The sequence below is a fragment of the Muscardinus avellanarius genome (assembly GCF_963383645.1).
Source record: "Muscardinus avellanarius genome assembly, chromosome: 17".
NCBI lineage: Eukaryota > Metazoa > Chordata > Mammalia > Rodentia > Gliridae > Muscardinus > Muscardinus avellanarius.
The window spans coordinates 223103-236227 of NC_137803.1; the positions used below are offsets into that span (position 1 = coordinate 223103).

Genomic DNA, 13125 nt, shown 5'->3' on the forward strand with positions numbered 1-13125 from the left:
GTATGTATAGAAGTAGGCTTTATAAAAGACTGTCAACAAGAATAAGTGGAACAGCCAGAGTAAGATCCTGTAAGAAGCCCTTCAAGTGCGGTCTTTGAAATCTCTTACTGTGCCATACTCGCCTCTTTCTTGAGGTGAGATACTTACAGAAGCACTTTTGGCTTCTCTGCGGCATGTCTGAAATGCCAGGACCACTACTCTTGGGCTCTGGGGCCAGGACTAAGTAAAACAAGTGTGACCCAACAGCACTTGGGAGCTGTGGTCGTCAATCTGAGGGTGCAGCTGGTTAAGTGACTCATCTGCACACAGCACGGTTACACTGGACGAGGCGCCGCATCCCTGAGGGGACGGTGTGGCGTTCTGTCACACTACTTCAGAATGGCACACAATTTTTGGTGGTGGTACTGGGGGTGGAACCCAGGGGCTTTCTACCTCTGGGCTACACTCCCAGACCTATTTTTTATTTTTATTTTATTATTATTATTATTTTTGGTGGTACTGGGAATGGAACCCAGCCTTCTACCTCCGGGCTACACTCCCAGACCTATTTTATATTTTATTTGGAAACAGGGTCTCTTAAACCAGCTGAGGCCGGCTTCGAACCTGCGCGATCCTCCTGCCTCAGCCTCCCAAGCGCGGGGATTACAAGCGTGCGCCACCACGCCCGGCCCACACCTACTTTTTAAATATTTTATTTGGAAACAGGGTCTCACTAAGTTGCTGAGCGCCTCACTCAGTAGTTGAGGCTGGCTTCGAACTTCTGCGATCCTCCTATCTCAGCCTCCCAAGTGTGGGGATTACAAGCGTGCACCACCATGCCCAGCGTCACACAATTTAAAACAGCGATTTTCCACTGGATATTTTCAGACTGTGGTGAACCACGGTGACAGACCACATGTGTCCCTACAACAATCTTCCTGCTCCGTGGAGGCAACACCGCAGACGGGACCGCTGGGCTGGCTCACACACCAGAGCGAAGTGCGCTGGGCAGCCAGCCAGAGGTGCTGCCCTCATACACCATGTTCAGGTGACATCACTGAAACCCGCCTGTCGGGCTGACTTGAGAGCAAGAAGGTGCCTCATCTCTCATGCTGACCCGGTCCTGCTTCATGTCAAAGTTCTGCTAGCACTGGACTGGACAGCTACTAATTACAAGTTAAACTTTTAAAAATAAAAACTCAAGGGGCCTGCCACATGCAGTGAGGATTCTCGAGAGGCGGCAATCCCGTACCATCTGCAAATGCAGTTTACGTTTCAGAAACAAACAGGGCAGCAATCAGCAGAATGGATAGAGATTTCTTAAGATTACCTTTGTTCTGGGATTCCTGATCCATAAGTTTAATTTATCCAAGTTGAAAAACTTATTATCCTAGTAAGCTTTTAAAAATTTATATTATTTTAAGGTACCAAGATTTTATAATAAAGAATATTAAAAACAAGTCATCTCTACCTACTTCAAAGAACCATAGCATATATAGTAGAAGTACTCCAGTCTGTGGAAGTAGGGCACTGAACAAAAACAATGTAGGCTTCGCAGCCTCTTATGTGGGATGTGAGGTATGCTGCAGGCACCCAGTCGGATGCCAGTTAACAACCTACTCTACCACCACTAAAACATCGATGGAAAACCACTGTAATCCTAAAGCCTCAAAAAGAGCAGAGGCTAAAGCACCCATCGAGCGTGCATTGGGGACAGGATTCCATCCCTCCATGAGGCAGGAGGCAGCTTATCCGGGGAGCTTGTCTGCGTGACACTGCTGAGTTTAACACTACCTGGGGCCTCACAAAGCAATAGACGGGAATAAACAGGGCATGCACGACGTCCCGAGAGACTTAGGGTCGAGAGGGTGATACACAAGTGGACAGGCCATCCCTAGCCACCACACATGCAGAGGCGCCAGGGAGCAGACAGGGCCCTGGGATGGGGAGCACGGCAGCCCAGAGGTGTTATCATGGCCCCAGAGCCTCACTGCAGATGTGGTGAGACCACGGGCAAGGGCACTGAACAGAAACAAGGTAGGCTTCGCAGCACCTTAGGTGGGAGTTGAAGTACGCTGGAGGCACCAGGTGGGCCCTCCAGGAAACCTGTCATGGGTCCCCTGCACCGTGCCGAACCCCTGCCCTTCTCGGCTTGATTTCAGGGGACCACTCCTGGCACCCACCACACACTCTGGGATTTGACAGTCTTTCTGTGATGCTCGAGTATCCACAACCTCCGGTTGTGAGAATCCAGCACTGACAGGTCTCAGTTCTCCTGGAGCACCACCCCTTAGTGTTTTGTGAGCAAAAAACACTTGCTCTTCTTCTGGCAGAAGAAATAAGTTGTGATACTATTATTTTGTGTGTGTGTGTGTGTGTGTGTGTGTGTGTGTGTGTGTCTGGAGATTGAACTCAGGGGAATTCCATCTCTGAGCTAAAACCTCAACCTTATTTTATTATTTTGAAACGGAGTCTAAGTTGCTAAGGCTGGCTATGAACCGGCAATCCTCCCATCTCAGTCTCCCAAGCAATGGGATTATAAGCATGACTATCATGCTTGGCTGTATTATTTTATTTATTTTTGTGGTACTGGGAGTGGAACCCAGGGGCTTTTCTACCTCCGGGCTATACTCCCAGACCCATTTTATACTTTATTTGGAAACAAGGTCTCACTAAGTTGCTGAGAGCCTCACTAAGTAGCTGAGGCTGGCTTTGAACCTGTGCAATCCTGTCTCACCCTCCTAAGTGCTGGGATTACAAGCGTGTGCCACCACGTCTGGCGTGTATTATTTTTTAATATATAAAGAAAACGTAAATTCCCTAAAATACAGAAGCTACTGATCTGTTGGTGATGGCCACGCACCCGCCCTCCGGCGTCCAGGCTGGTGCAGAAAAGAATAGCACTTCCTGCTATTCTGACTTCACATCTTGGAGCCTCCTTAACATGGGTCAGATGCAGGGTCACACGCCCTCAGTGCCAGAGAGACCACAAAGGTGGCATGACCCAGGGAAAGCAAGGGCTGTGGCTCTGGTAAGCCAAGAGCCTCCAGCTGCTCATCTTGCTCTAGGATGCAAGCTCAGACCCATAAAATAACACGATGCCCACCAGACAGGGCAACTCCAGGACATGCATGGTGTCTGTCCAGAATAACTGCAATGTAAACCATGAATGAGATCCCAAAAACCCAAGTAAAAACTTGCTTTGCCCTTAGATAAACACACAAAGTCCAGACTTGAAGAGAAGCCACTGCCTGACATTCAGGGACCACTGACCCTTCTTAGGAGCAGACACATGCATTACTGGGCTAACACCGCACGGTGTGGACCCTGGGGTTGAGGCTGGCCGCCCCACACTACACCCAGCCAGGAAGAAAGGCCCCACAATACGCAGGTTAGGAACGCACCCTGTGGATCCCAGCAAGGAAGGGGAAAAACCGACTCCTGTTTGATGTTTAATGTGAGCTTACATGAGGAAAGCAAAGAAACAGGTCTTACTACTATGCAGTTACATGAGACGAGAGTTTTGTAACAGCAGGATCATGAATCCTTATATGTGATCTCATGTTAAAAGAAGAGGACACAGTGTGTGCACCCCAGGTGTGGTGTGCAGAGCAATGAAGAACAGACCACACGCGTGGACATGGTGGCAACGAGGACTAGGGCTCCAGCCCTCAACCTTTCTGTGACAATTTCACTTGAAACAGAAGAGTGCCCTGCCCTGGGGAGGCTCCCGGGACAGCTGCTGGTGCTCGAAGCACGGCCACTAGCATCCTGTGCCTCCCTGACTGCTACCTAGAGGCGAGGTATGGGGGCCTGCAGGGACCACGGGCCTATTTCCATACAGGGTGTCTTCGCATGTCTGTGCTGGTATAACAAAGCAACTCGTGCCAGGGTACAACTCGTCACCAGTAAGAATCTGCGGCTCACAGCTCCGGGTGGCAGCACCAGAGTTCCAGTGGCAGGTGCCTGCTTCCGGCTGAGGCTGCCTTCTTATGGGGCCCTGCAGGTCTGTCTTCAGAGCACTCCTCAGTGTGGACAGGGCCCTCCAGGCCCCATGAGCTCTCCACACCACCTCCCAGCAGCCTCACGTGGCCAACTGCACATTTCAGTTACAAAAGGAGGATCAACTGACGGATACTCTGCTCACTTGGTTAACGCGTGTCCGTGGCGCACCCAATGTCACATGTGCTTTTCTGGTCGGGGCTGCTGACAGGGGAGGCAGTGCGCTGTGGGGAGCATGCAGAAAGTCTGTACTTCTCAATTTTTCTGTGAACCTAAAGCTCCTCTAAACACAAAGTCGATTTTAAAAAATTCTCTACAAAGTATTAAGTTTAAAAGGAGACTTGAGATTCAGTTCCGGATTCTAAAGCACACAACTGCACGGGCACCGGGATGCCATTGCTGTGCATGCACACGCCTGTGCTCACCGTGGGTCGGTGGGCCTAAAGGCTGGCTCCCAGCCAGTGCTGCCACCGGGTGGGCACCCACCTAGCACAGGGTCCCCAGGCATGGGGAGGCCGTGCAGCCAGGCACTCAGGTGAGCCAGTGCAGACGGCTGCGTGGAGCTCTGACCAGGCTCACCAACAGACCAGCACCAAGTACAAACACCAAGCGGCAGGAGTCCAAGCCGGTGCAGACCACGAACAAATGGTTTAAAACCATGTCCAGAGCCAGGCATGGTGGGCACACTTGTCATCCCAGCATTCGGGAGGCTCAGACAGGGGGATCGCAGTTTGAGGACAGCCTCAGCTACTTAGTGAGGCTCTTTGCAACTCAGGGAGACCCTGTTTCAAAATAAAGAATAAAGTATAGGACTGGGGGTGTAGCTGGAGGTAGAATGACCCTGGGTTCCACCCCCAATACTGCAAAAAACAAAACAAAACAAAACCACGTTCATGTAGAGTTTCTGACTTCCTACACGTGATCCTGACAAACCTCTAAGCTGGCCACACAGATACACCTGGCCAGAGCGCCAGGCTGTGACTTCCTGCCAAATGCCACCGAGGACTCAGCCTCTACTGCTCTCTGTCCTTTCTATTAAGAGCATGTCCGCCAGGCATGGTGGTGCACACTTGTAATCCCAGCATTTGGGAGGCTGAGACCAGAGGAACGCGGTTCGCGGACAGCCTCAGCTACTTAGTGAGGCCCCCTGCAACTCAGTAAGACCCTGTTTCAAAATAAAGAATAAAAAAGAGAACATCCCTGAAGACAGGAAACACAGCCTGCAGTCCACACGCGAAGGCATTCATGATCCAGTCTGACCTGCGATGGTGTGAGCATACAGCCGACTGCCGAAGGTGAAGACGTGCAGCTCGTACAGCTTGGCGATCTTCTCCAGGAAGTCCTTGCAGTGGGGGCGCAGGCGGGTGTGCAGCATCGGCTCTCCCCGGCCCAGCTGGAAATGGAAGATGCCCTGCAAGGGAGGCAGTGACCCTGAGACAAGCTGGGAGACATCCCCATGCCCAGAGCCGGAGTCTGGGCCCGGTCCCTCCAAGCAGCGTGAAGCTTTTCACACCTGCTCTACAGGGTGTAGAGATGCCCCCGACGATGCTGACTTCCCAAGAGCTATGCCAGCCACCAGTGGTAATGGTGCTAACTAGTCCGTGTGACTATACCTATCCATACCTACCTACCATGACAACTATGCTAACTACAGTGGTGATGGTAGCTACTCTGATAACTATGCTAACTACCTATAGTAGTGGTAACTACGTCTCATGACTGTAACAACTACTCCTGAAAGCTACCTATGGTAACTACCCTAATAACTCTAATGACCATCCATGATGACTACCACACCTATGATAAATGCCCGAGAGCTATAACACTACTACAACTATCTGTGTTAACTACCCACGATAATAACCTCCTACCATACCTACAACTACCTTCATGACTATAACAGCTATCTGTAACTACTCCTTATAACCATAACTAGCTCTGATAACTACCTACAATAACCACCTATGATTACTACCTCTGATAATTGCCAACAGCGAGAACCTATAATACTTATGATGCTACCCTGAAAACAGAGTAACCACTCCAAGAACTGTGCCAACTACCTTGATAGCTCTTAACTAGGAGAGCCTCTGGTGACGACTGTCCTACCCACCGAGCCACCTGAGCACCACACAAGGGTCACAGCAACAGCAATGGAGCCTGCACTCCCCAGCTCCTGCTACCTGCACAGTGGATGAAACGTCCTGAGTGCCACCTGCAGCTTTGCAGTTGGTGTCAAACAGCACAGCCCCGGCTGGGAGCACGCCACATGACGTAGGAGGACAGCAACCCTGATCTCCTGCCAGCGTGGATGAGACCCACACAAGGAGACTTTCAGACCCAGTCTTAGTAGTTTACAGACAACACCAAAGCTGAAATAGTATTCTAGGTCTTCTCTCGTAGACAGATGAAATTGGCAATACCAATGCACTCGTGTGATTAATCCGCAAACAAGTCTCCTCTCCTTAAGAAGTTAAACTTTGATCCTTCAAGTCCTGCTTATCTTTCATCTCAGTGAAAATATTTTCTCTTAGCAACAAAAAAGCGACAACTGCTTAGACCCAAGTGAACGCTTGCTAGTTCTAAGTTAATCATATTGCTGGTGGTGAAGCTGCTCTGTTAGACGAAGGAGCACGGGATGTCAGCAACGACGTCCCCCTAAACAGCAAACATCCTGCAGCCAGAATGCGAAGTCACTTAAAACCATGTCGGGATCCACAACAAAGAACGGATCAGTCCCGTGTCATCAGCAGGTGTCCAAGCTTCGGGAATGGAGCTCTGAGGTGTGGCCAGGTAGTCTTGAATTACGCTCCCAGTGGGCTCAGCCTGCGTCGAAGCAGGGGCGATCTAGAGGGTGCGGAGGGCGGCCCCGCCTGACCACTCCACGCAGACGTGAGGACACTACTACCTGCTGCACCCTCCACGAGTGAGAACTACCTCTAACTGTAGGACTAATTTAAAAGGCCCAACCTTGCTAGGCATGGTAGGTGGCATGCACCTGTAACTGCCTGTAATCACAGTACTTGGGAGGCCGAGACAGGAGGATCACAGGTTCAAGGCCAGCCTGAGCCACTTAGCAAGAGCCTCAGCAACGTAAGGAAACCCTGTTTCAAAATAAAAAGGGCTGCGGTAGAGCTAGGAGGTGGAACATCCCTAGATTCAATACCAGGACCCCCTCCTCCCTGCAGAACACATACAAGCTGGGTCTGGCGGTGCGCATCTGTAACCCCACTACTTGGGAAGCTGAGACAAGAAGATCAGATCACAGGTTTGAGGCCAACCCCAGCAACTCAGTGATACCTGTTTCAAAATAAAAAATAAAATAGGGCTGGGGGTAGAGTTCAGGAATAGAATGCCCCTGGGCTCAATCCCTAATACTACAGAAAAGAAATACAAAGTCTAACCTCAAAGGCACAACATATGCAGCACATGCAGGGTGAGTGCACAAAAGCCTTCATAAGCTCCTGTGCTCTTCAAGATGAGGTGTATGGCACACTGGAGAATACGAGAATACAGCTGCTGCTCCGTAAGACCCCGATGCACAACAGCAACTAAAACTTGATACATAAGCAGGATCGTGGGCCTGAACTCTAGCCACGAGGACAGGCACTCCGCTTCCGCTTCCAGACTGGGGCACTGTAAGCGAGAGGCGATCCTGCCCACCCACCACGCTGCCCTTAACAAATGCAGCCGCCACTCACTTGTGACAGCCCAGCCCCCATGTCACACTGGCACCAGCACAGTGCTGGGGAAGCTGGCCCTGCCATGGGCCTCCCCAGGGCTGTGCAGCTCCCATACCATCCTGTCTCGAGGGCGCTGCACCGAGGCTCAGCCCTCCTCTCAGAGCACTGCAGGCTGCATCGTTACCTGCACACCACAAAACCCGAGGATCCGATAACAGTCACATGCTGCCTGTGCACAGCTAGCATTATTTTTTTTTTTGGCTGTACCAGGGATTGGACTCAGAGGCATCACACCTCTGAACTATACCCCAGTCCATATGTTTTTGTTTTGAAACAGGGTTTCTCTAGATTTCCGAAGCTGGTCTTGAACCTATTACCCACCCTCTTAATCCAGATTCCCAAGTAATGGGATTAAAGCATGTACTGCCACACCCAGCTCACAGCTAGCATTTCAAACAGGGCAGCTGAGCTGAGGCCTTCCCTGTTAAGGAGGTACACATGGTTACAGGCCTTGGGTGAGCTCCTGTAACAAGCACCGAATCCTTTAGTCCTGGAGCTCAACTTTCTGGCTCCATCCTGAGGAACAGCTAAGCTTGGGGCAGTGTTCCTGCACGTGGGAGGGGTCCACCCTGGCCCTCCCCTTCTTACCACATCTCCCTAGAGGATTCCCAGGGTGACTTCACCTTCTCCTGACCATACACCCAGGCCTCTTCTTGCCCTGGTTAGCCAGACACAAGGTATCCCAAATCAACACATCTTCCCAAGACTGCCCTCCAACAACACTCCTCAGGCACCCACCCACTGTCCTCACAGGCTCGGGAGCCTTGCCCTAAGAAGGCCCAACGCCGACGGCTCGAGTGTATTCACAAGGAAACCTGCCTCGAGGTCATGCCTGTGACTGACCACTCTGTGTCCCAGTCCGGTGGGCCTCGGGAAGAGAGAGACACAAGGCACTGGGTTCTCAGGCTGGATGCACTCACTTTGTTGGACATCTGTGGGCAGTACTGCTCTGTCGTGTGGATGAGGGTCTGGTCCAAGTCGACCATGAGGACGAGCTTTCTGTTTCGATGCAGTCGTTGCTGGTCTTCCTTTGCTAGTTGTTCAGCTTGCTGAAGTGAAAGAGGAAAATGACACAGTACACACACTTGAATCCAAAGTGTTCCGCTGGACTATGAGAAACGGAGGCACCGCTCCAGGCCCACTGCTGCTCCACGCTGGGGCTACTCTCCCTGGCCAACCCTGCCACAGGCTGGAGCCCATTCTCACCCAACCAGCGCACACAGTCTGATTTTTGATGGTAATTTGGTTAAAAATACAAACCAGTAAAAAACATACAAACCAGAGAAGAAAGTACTTGCCTGTAAATTTCAGTTGGATGCTGCAAAAATCAATGAGGAAAACAGGCTTGCAGGAGGGCAGGTACCTGCAAGCCACGGGCTGTGCACAGCGCTGCCTGCACCTGAGGACCAGCACGGAGGCCCTGGCCCAGCCTCCAGCCAGAGGGCCCAGGGTGGTGATGCGGGCGCTTCAGGTGAGCATCGCTTCATTTCCCTCTAGCTGGTGCTGGCTATTCACAGGCAACCCCCATTCTGGAGGAGGCATACAGAACCCCTGCCGTGGAGCTAGCAGTCCTCCTCAGTAGCAGAAACACCAGCATAAACCCCCTTCTTTTATCTCCACACTTCCTGGTTTTACTTGCTCACACATGTATTCATATTTGCTTAAAGTTTAGCAGTTCAGGAAAACCAGAATCGTGCATTTATCATCTTTCCCATGAAAACAGCCTTATTATCATTCATCACTTAAAAGCACAAATCTAATAAAACTGTAAGACTAAAAACTTTCCCTACTTACAGAAATATATCGCCCTGAAATGGTCACATAGCTCAGACAAAAAATTCACTTGTAGTCTGTCTCTAGGGTGGAGGGTAAGGCAGCTCCAGCCCCCCACTCCAGGGCTCTCTACCCCCAGCACCAGGGGTCACTCACTCCTGAGTAATAGTGGAGCAGCAGCTTGGGCCACCCTACCCCAGCCACCAGTGACTCCTGAGTATCAAGAGGGAAGTGGGGGTTCTGCTCTCCACACGGCCCCTCCCGCTCTGTGCACAGGCCTGCTCTCGCAGGGCACTGCAGGTGCCACCTGGGATCCCGCCCACCCTTTGCCTGCTTCCACCTGCTCTCCCAGGAGCCAGAGCCCCGGCTCCCTCCAGCACCGAAGACAAAGGCACTCCTGGCTCCAGAGCACACCGCCACCCTGTCCCCCGCCAGCTGGGAGTGTTTATCACATCCCTTCCCGCCAGAATTGGGCACGGGGAACACAACTGAGCCCAGCCCAGCGGCTGCTCCCGCAGCACCAGGAGGTTCCTGTCACAGAGTCTGGGAGCCATGGGGGAGGAAGGAAAGAGGAGAGACAGGAGCCAGTGCAGCCTCAGCCTTCAGGGAGGCAGCGCCGCCCAAGTCACCCACCAGACGAGGGCTGTTCTGGGAGCCGCCCGGCCCTGCAGCAGCAGCGCCACTCACCTCGGAGCTCACCATCAGCTCCGGCACGCTGTGTACCATGGCCACGGTCGCCGTGGACAGCGGCACCTGCTGCCTCCCGTTCTTGCTCTGCAGCCTTTGGACACAAACAGATGTGGTGAGAGGGTGGCCGTGTTGGCTCGGGGTCCACAGAAGGCCTGTGCAGCGTGAGCTAGGACCTCAGCCTGACCTGTCCTGGCACACACTGCGACCTTGGCACAGAACTACCACGGAGCAGCCAACTCCACCATCTGAACATCGGGAAAACTGAGTTGGTCACACTCACAGATGCACAGCAGTCATGGCCACACTCACACCTACGGCCAGAACCCTCTGTGGAGATAACCTGTAGAGTCACATTAAACATGGATGGACACACAACAGGAAGAGGCAGGAAAAGTCCAACTGCAGCGCCCACACTGCTGGGCGACGGAGGCTGGCATGGGAGGGGGCTCAGGCACGAAGGGCGCCCTGCAGGAGGTGCTCCAGGGGCTGCCCTGGTCTCCCCTCCCTCCACAAGCCTTTCCCGCCACACTTGAGCAGAGCATGGGGCATAGGCTAGTGCTTCTGGAAACTGAAGAATAAAAACAGAAGGGACTACCTCGTGGGCAACTGGCCGCGTCACGTGAGGCTAAGGGAGGGACGTGTGCCCTTTTGCCAGGGGCAGCCGGGCCATTCACCAAACCCCAGCATGACTTCCCTCCCATCCCACCCAGGCCAGGGCCTGAGGGCGCCGCGCCCCTCCCCAAGGGTACTCACTGGGTCAGATCTTGGCCACACTCTGCACACAAGCCCTTCATGACAACAGGATGGCTGCATCCTTCCAGTCTCACCAGAAGCGCTCTGCAAACATATGAAGGAAGAACACTTCTGAGTGCTGGGGGTCATGGGTGCCAGAAGTGGAACCAGGAAGAAGCCCTGGGTCCTCACGCCTGTCACAGCAAATGCACAGCTCCAGGCAGGCCCTGCTGCACAGCTGCACAGCCTCCTGGAAGATGAAGGGACCCTCACCTAGTCTTCTGCACCCGTCACACCCGCCTGCATGGCTCCAGGCAGGCTCTGCCCCCCACAGCTGCACAGCCTCAACTCCAAGATGAAGGGACCCTCACCTACAGTCTCCCACATGAAAAATAAATGAAAACAAAGCCCTGCTGCATGCAGAAGAGCTGAAAACAAGGGCTCCAGCCAGAACAGGAGATGGCATAAAGACAAGTCTCAGAATGCACTAAACGGTCGAGGTGAGCTCTTCCATTTCTGATGAAGTACTTATAAAAACTAAGCTTTGTTCATTAACACAGTAAGGACAAGTAGTGTAATCCCCAAATAACGAACTGTGGTGCCCTCCCATGGATGACTCCCATAATATTTCTTATAATATTAAACAGAGGACATTTTTCTTCACATGCCCAGTGGTGGTCGTCTGGCAGCAGCCTAGGAGAGAGCCAACAAAGTTCAGAGGATGCTGGGCGGCACCTGGGGCTCCGGCACTCAGTGTTCCCCAGACCGTGGCCCACCGTGGGCGCGTGGGGACCTGCGGAGCCCGTGTCTGTCACAGGAGCTTTTCCTGGTGTTTCAAGGCAGGAGATGGACGCATCGTCTCTGGGCAAGGGCTGCCTTCTAGAGACCAGTGCTGCCCAGCCCCTCTGCACATTCAGGAACACGCTCTTTGACGTCTAGCCTGCCCTCAGTGGAGGCCGTCTACACAGCCCGCGCTAGCAGGGGCCTGACCTGCTGCACTGCACCGCACAGGCGAGAACACTCTGCCAGGACCTGTGCCCTGCAGGCCCCTGGGATGCTGCTCACCTCCAGCGTAGAAAAGTTCAAGGGGTACAAGTCTTTGTCAGGGCAGATGCAGCCAATCAACAGAGCACCCCAAAGCGAGAAATAGGACTAAAGTCAGAACGCAGGACAACGCAGGAGGACAACGCAGAGCCCCTCTCCACCCTGTACCAGCACCAGAAGGCAGACCCACCACGAGGTCTGTGTCGTGCTGTAGGGAAGCTCAGGCCTCACACGTGGCCAAGTCTGCAGTGTGGGTGGGAGAAGGGAGGATAGGAGAGGTGTGGGGGCCACTGTGCACCCACGAGGGTGACCTGGGTCCTCAGAGCTCTGCAGCCTCACCCCAATCCTGCCAGCCAGAGCAGGCAGAAGATACCGTGCAGCCCTGCACCTATGGTCTTGCACAACACTCACACCCCAGGTTCTGCAGGGAGGGGCCGGGGGAGAAGAGGCCACAGTACCTCCCACAGGCCACTCCTGGGAAGCTCGGCAACAACCCCACGGGGCCCAGAGCTGGCGGGATGGGGAGAGGGTCACCAAACATCACTGAAAGAGTTCTATTCAGAAATCTAAAATATCCAGTAACTCTACAATGCTCGACAATGTGAGCAACCACTTACAGGTTGTAGGAACACACTTTCACAAATCAAATTGTTTTAAATTAGACAACACAGCAATGAGGTTTTGTTTGAAAAATTTGCACAACTTTTAAGGTGACAAGCATGATTTCCTTAATCCTATCAAAAGTTTCTATAACCAATGGCTGACTGGAGTTCTGCAACCAATCAGGCAGCCCAAATGATCAGACCCAGCGCACAGCAAGAGGCTGCACGGAGGTAGAGTCGGGCTCTGAGTGGAGGGGAGGAGGCAGGCATGCATCTTAAAGATGCAGCAAAGAAATTAGGGGGGCCTGCAGCCAGAGTTCTAAAGACATGGCATTATTAATGAGACTCTGGCCACCACAACGCAGGGAGCGACTGAGCACAGCATCAGAGGAGCCTCTCCAAGTCTGTGTCAACCCCAGCCTCGCCCTTCGGAAATAGCGCTAACTGGATGCAAAAAACGAAGAGGCTGGCACCTAAGAGCCACTGGGTCTCCTGCAGGGTGGGGATGCAGGGAGCCACCTCTTGATGAAGCCAGACCCAGAACCACACCAGCACCCGGA

At 52.8% G+C, this 13125-nt stretch overlaps 1 protein-coding gene across 1 annotated transcript in view; it reads right to left on the reverse strand.

Moving 5' to 3' along the window:
• The window catches only part of CTDP1 (CTD phosphatase subunit 1), a gene marked incomplete at both ends in the record, with an annotated part of 56296 nt that overhangs the window by 29081 nt on the left and 14090 nt on the right, over positions 1-13125 (reverse strand). The window contains 4 exons of the mRNA XM_080714814.1: positions 5242-5392; positions 8645-8773; positions 10185-10278; positions 10941-11024. Of these exons, the coding sequence (XP_080570940.1) occupies positions 5242-5392; positions 8645-8773; positions 10185-10278; positions 10941-11024 (458 nt within the window). The remainder of the gene's footprint in view (positions 1-5241; positions 5393-8644; positions 8774-10184; positions 10279-10940; positions 11025-13125) is intronic.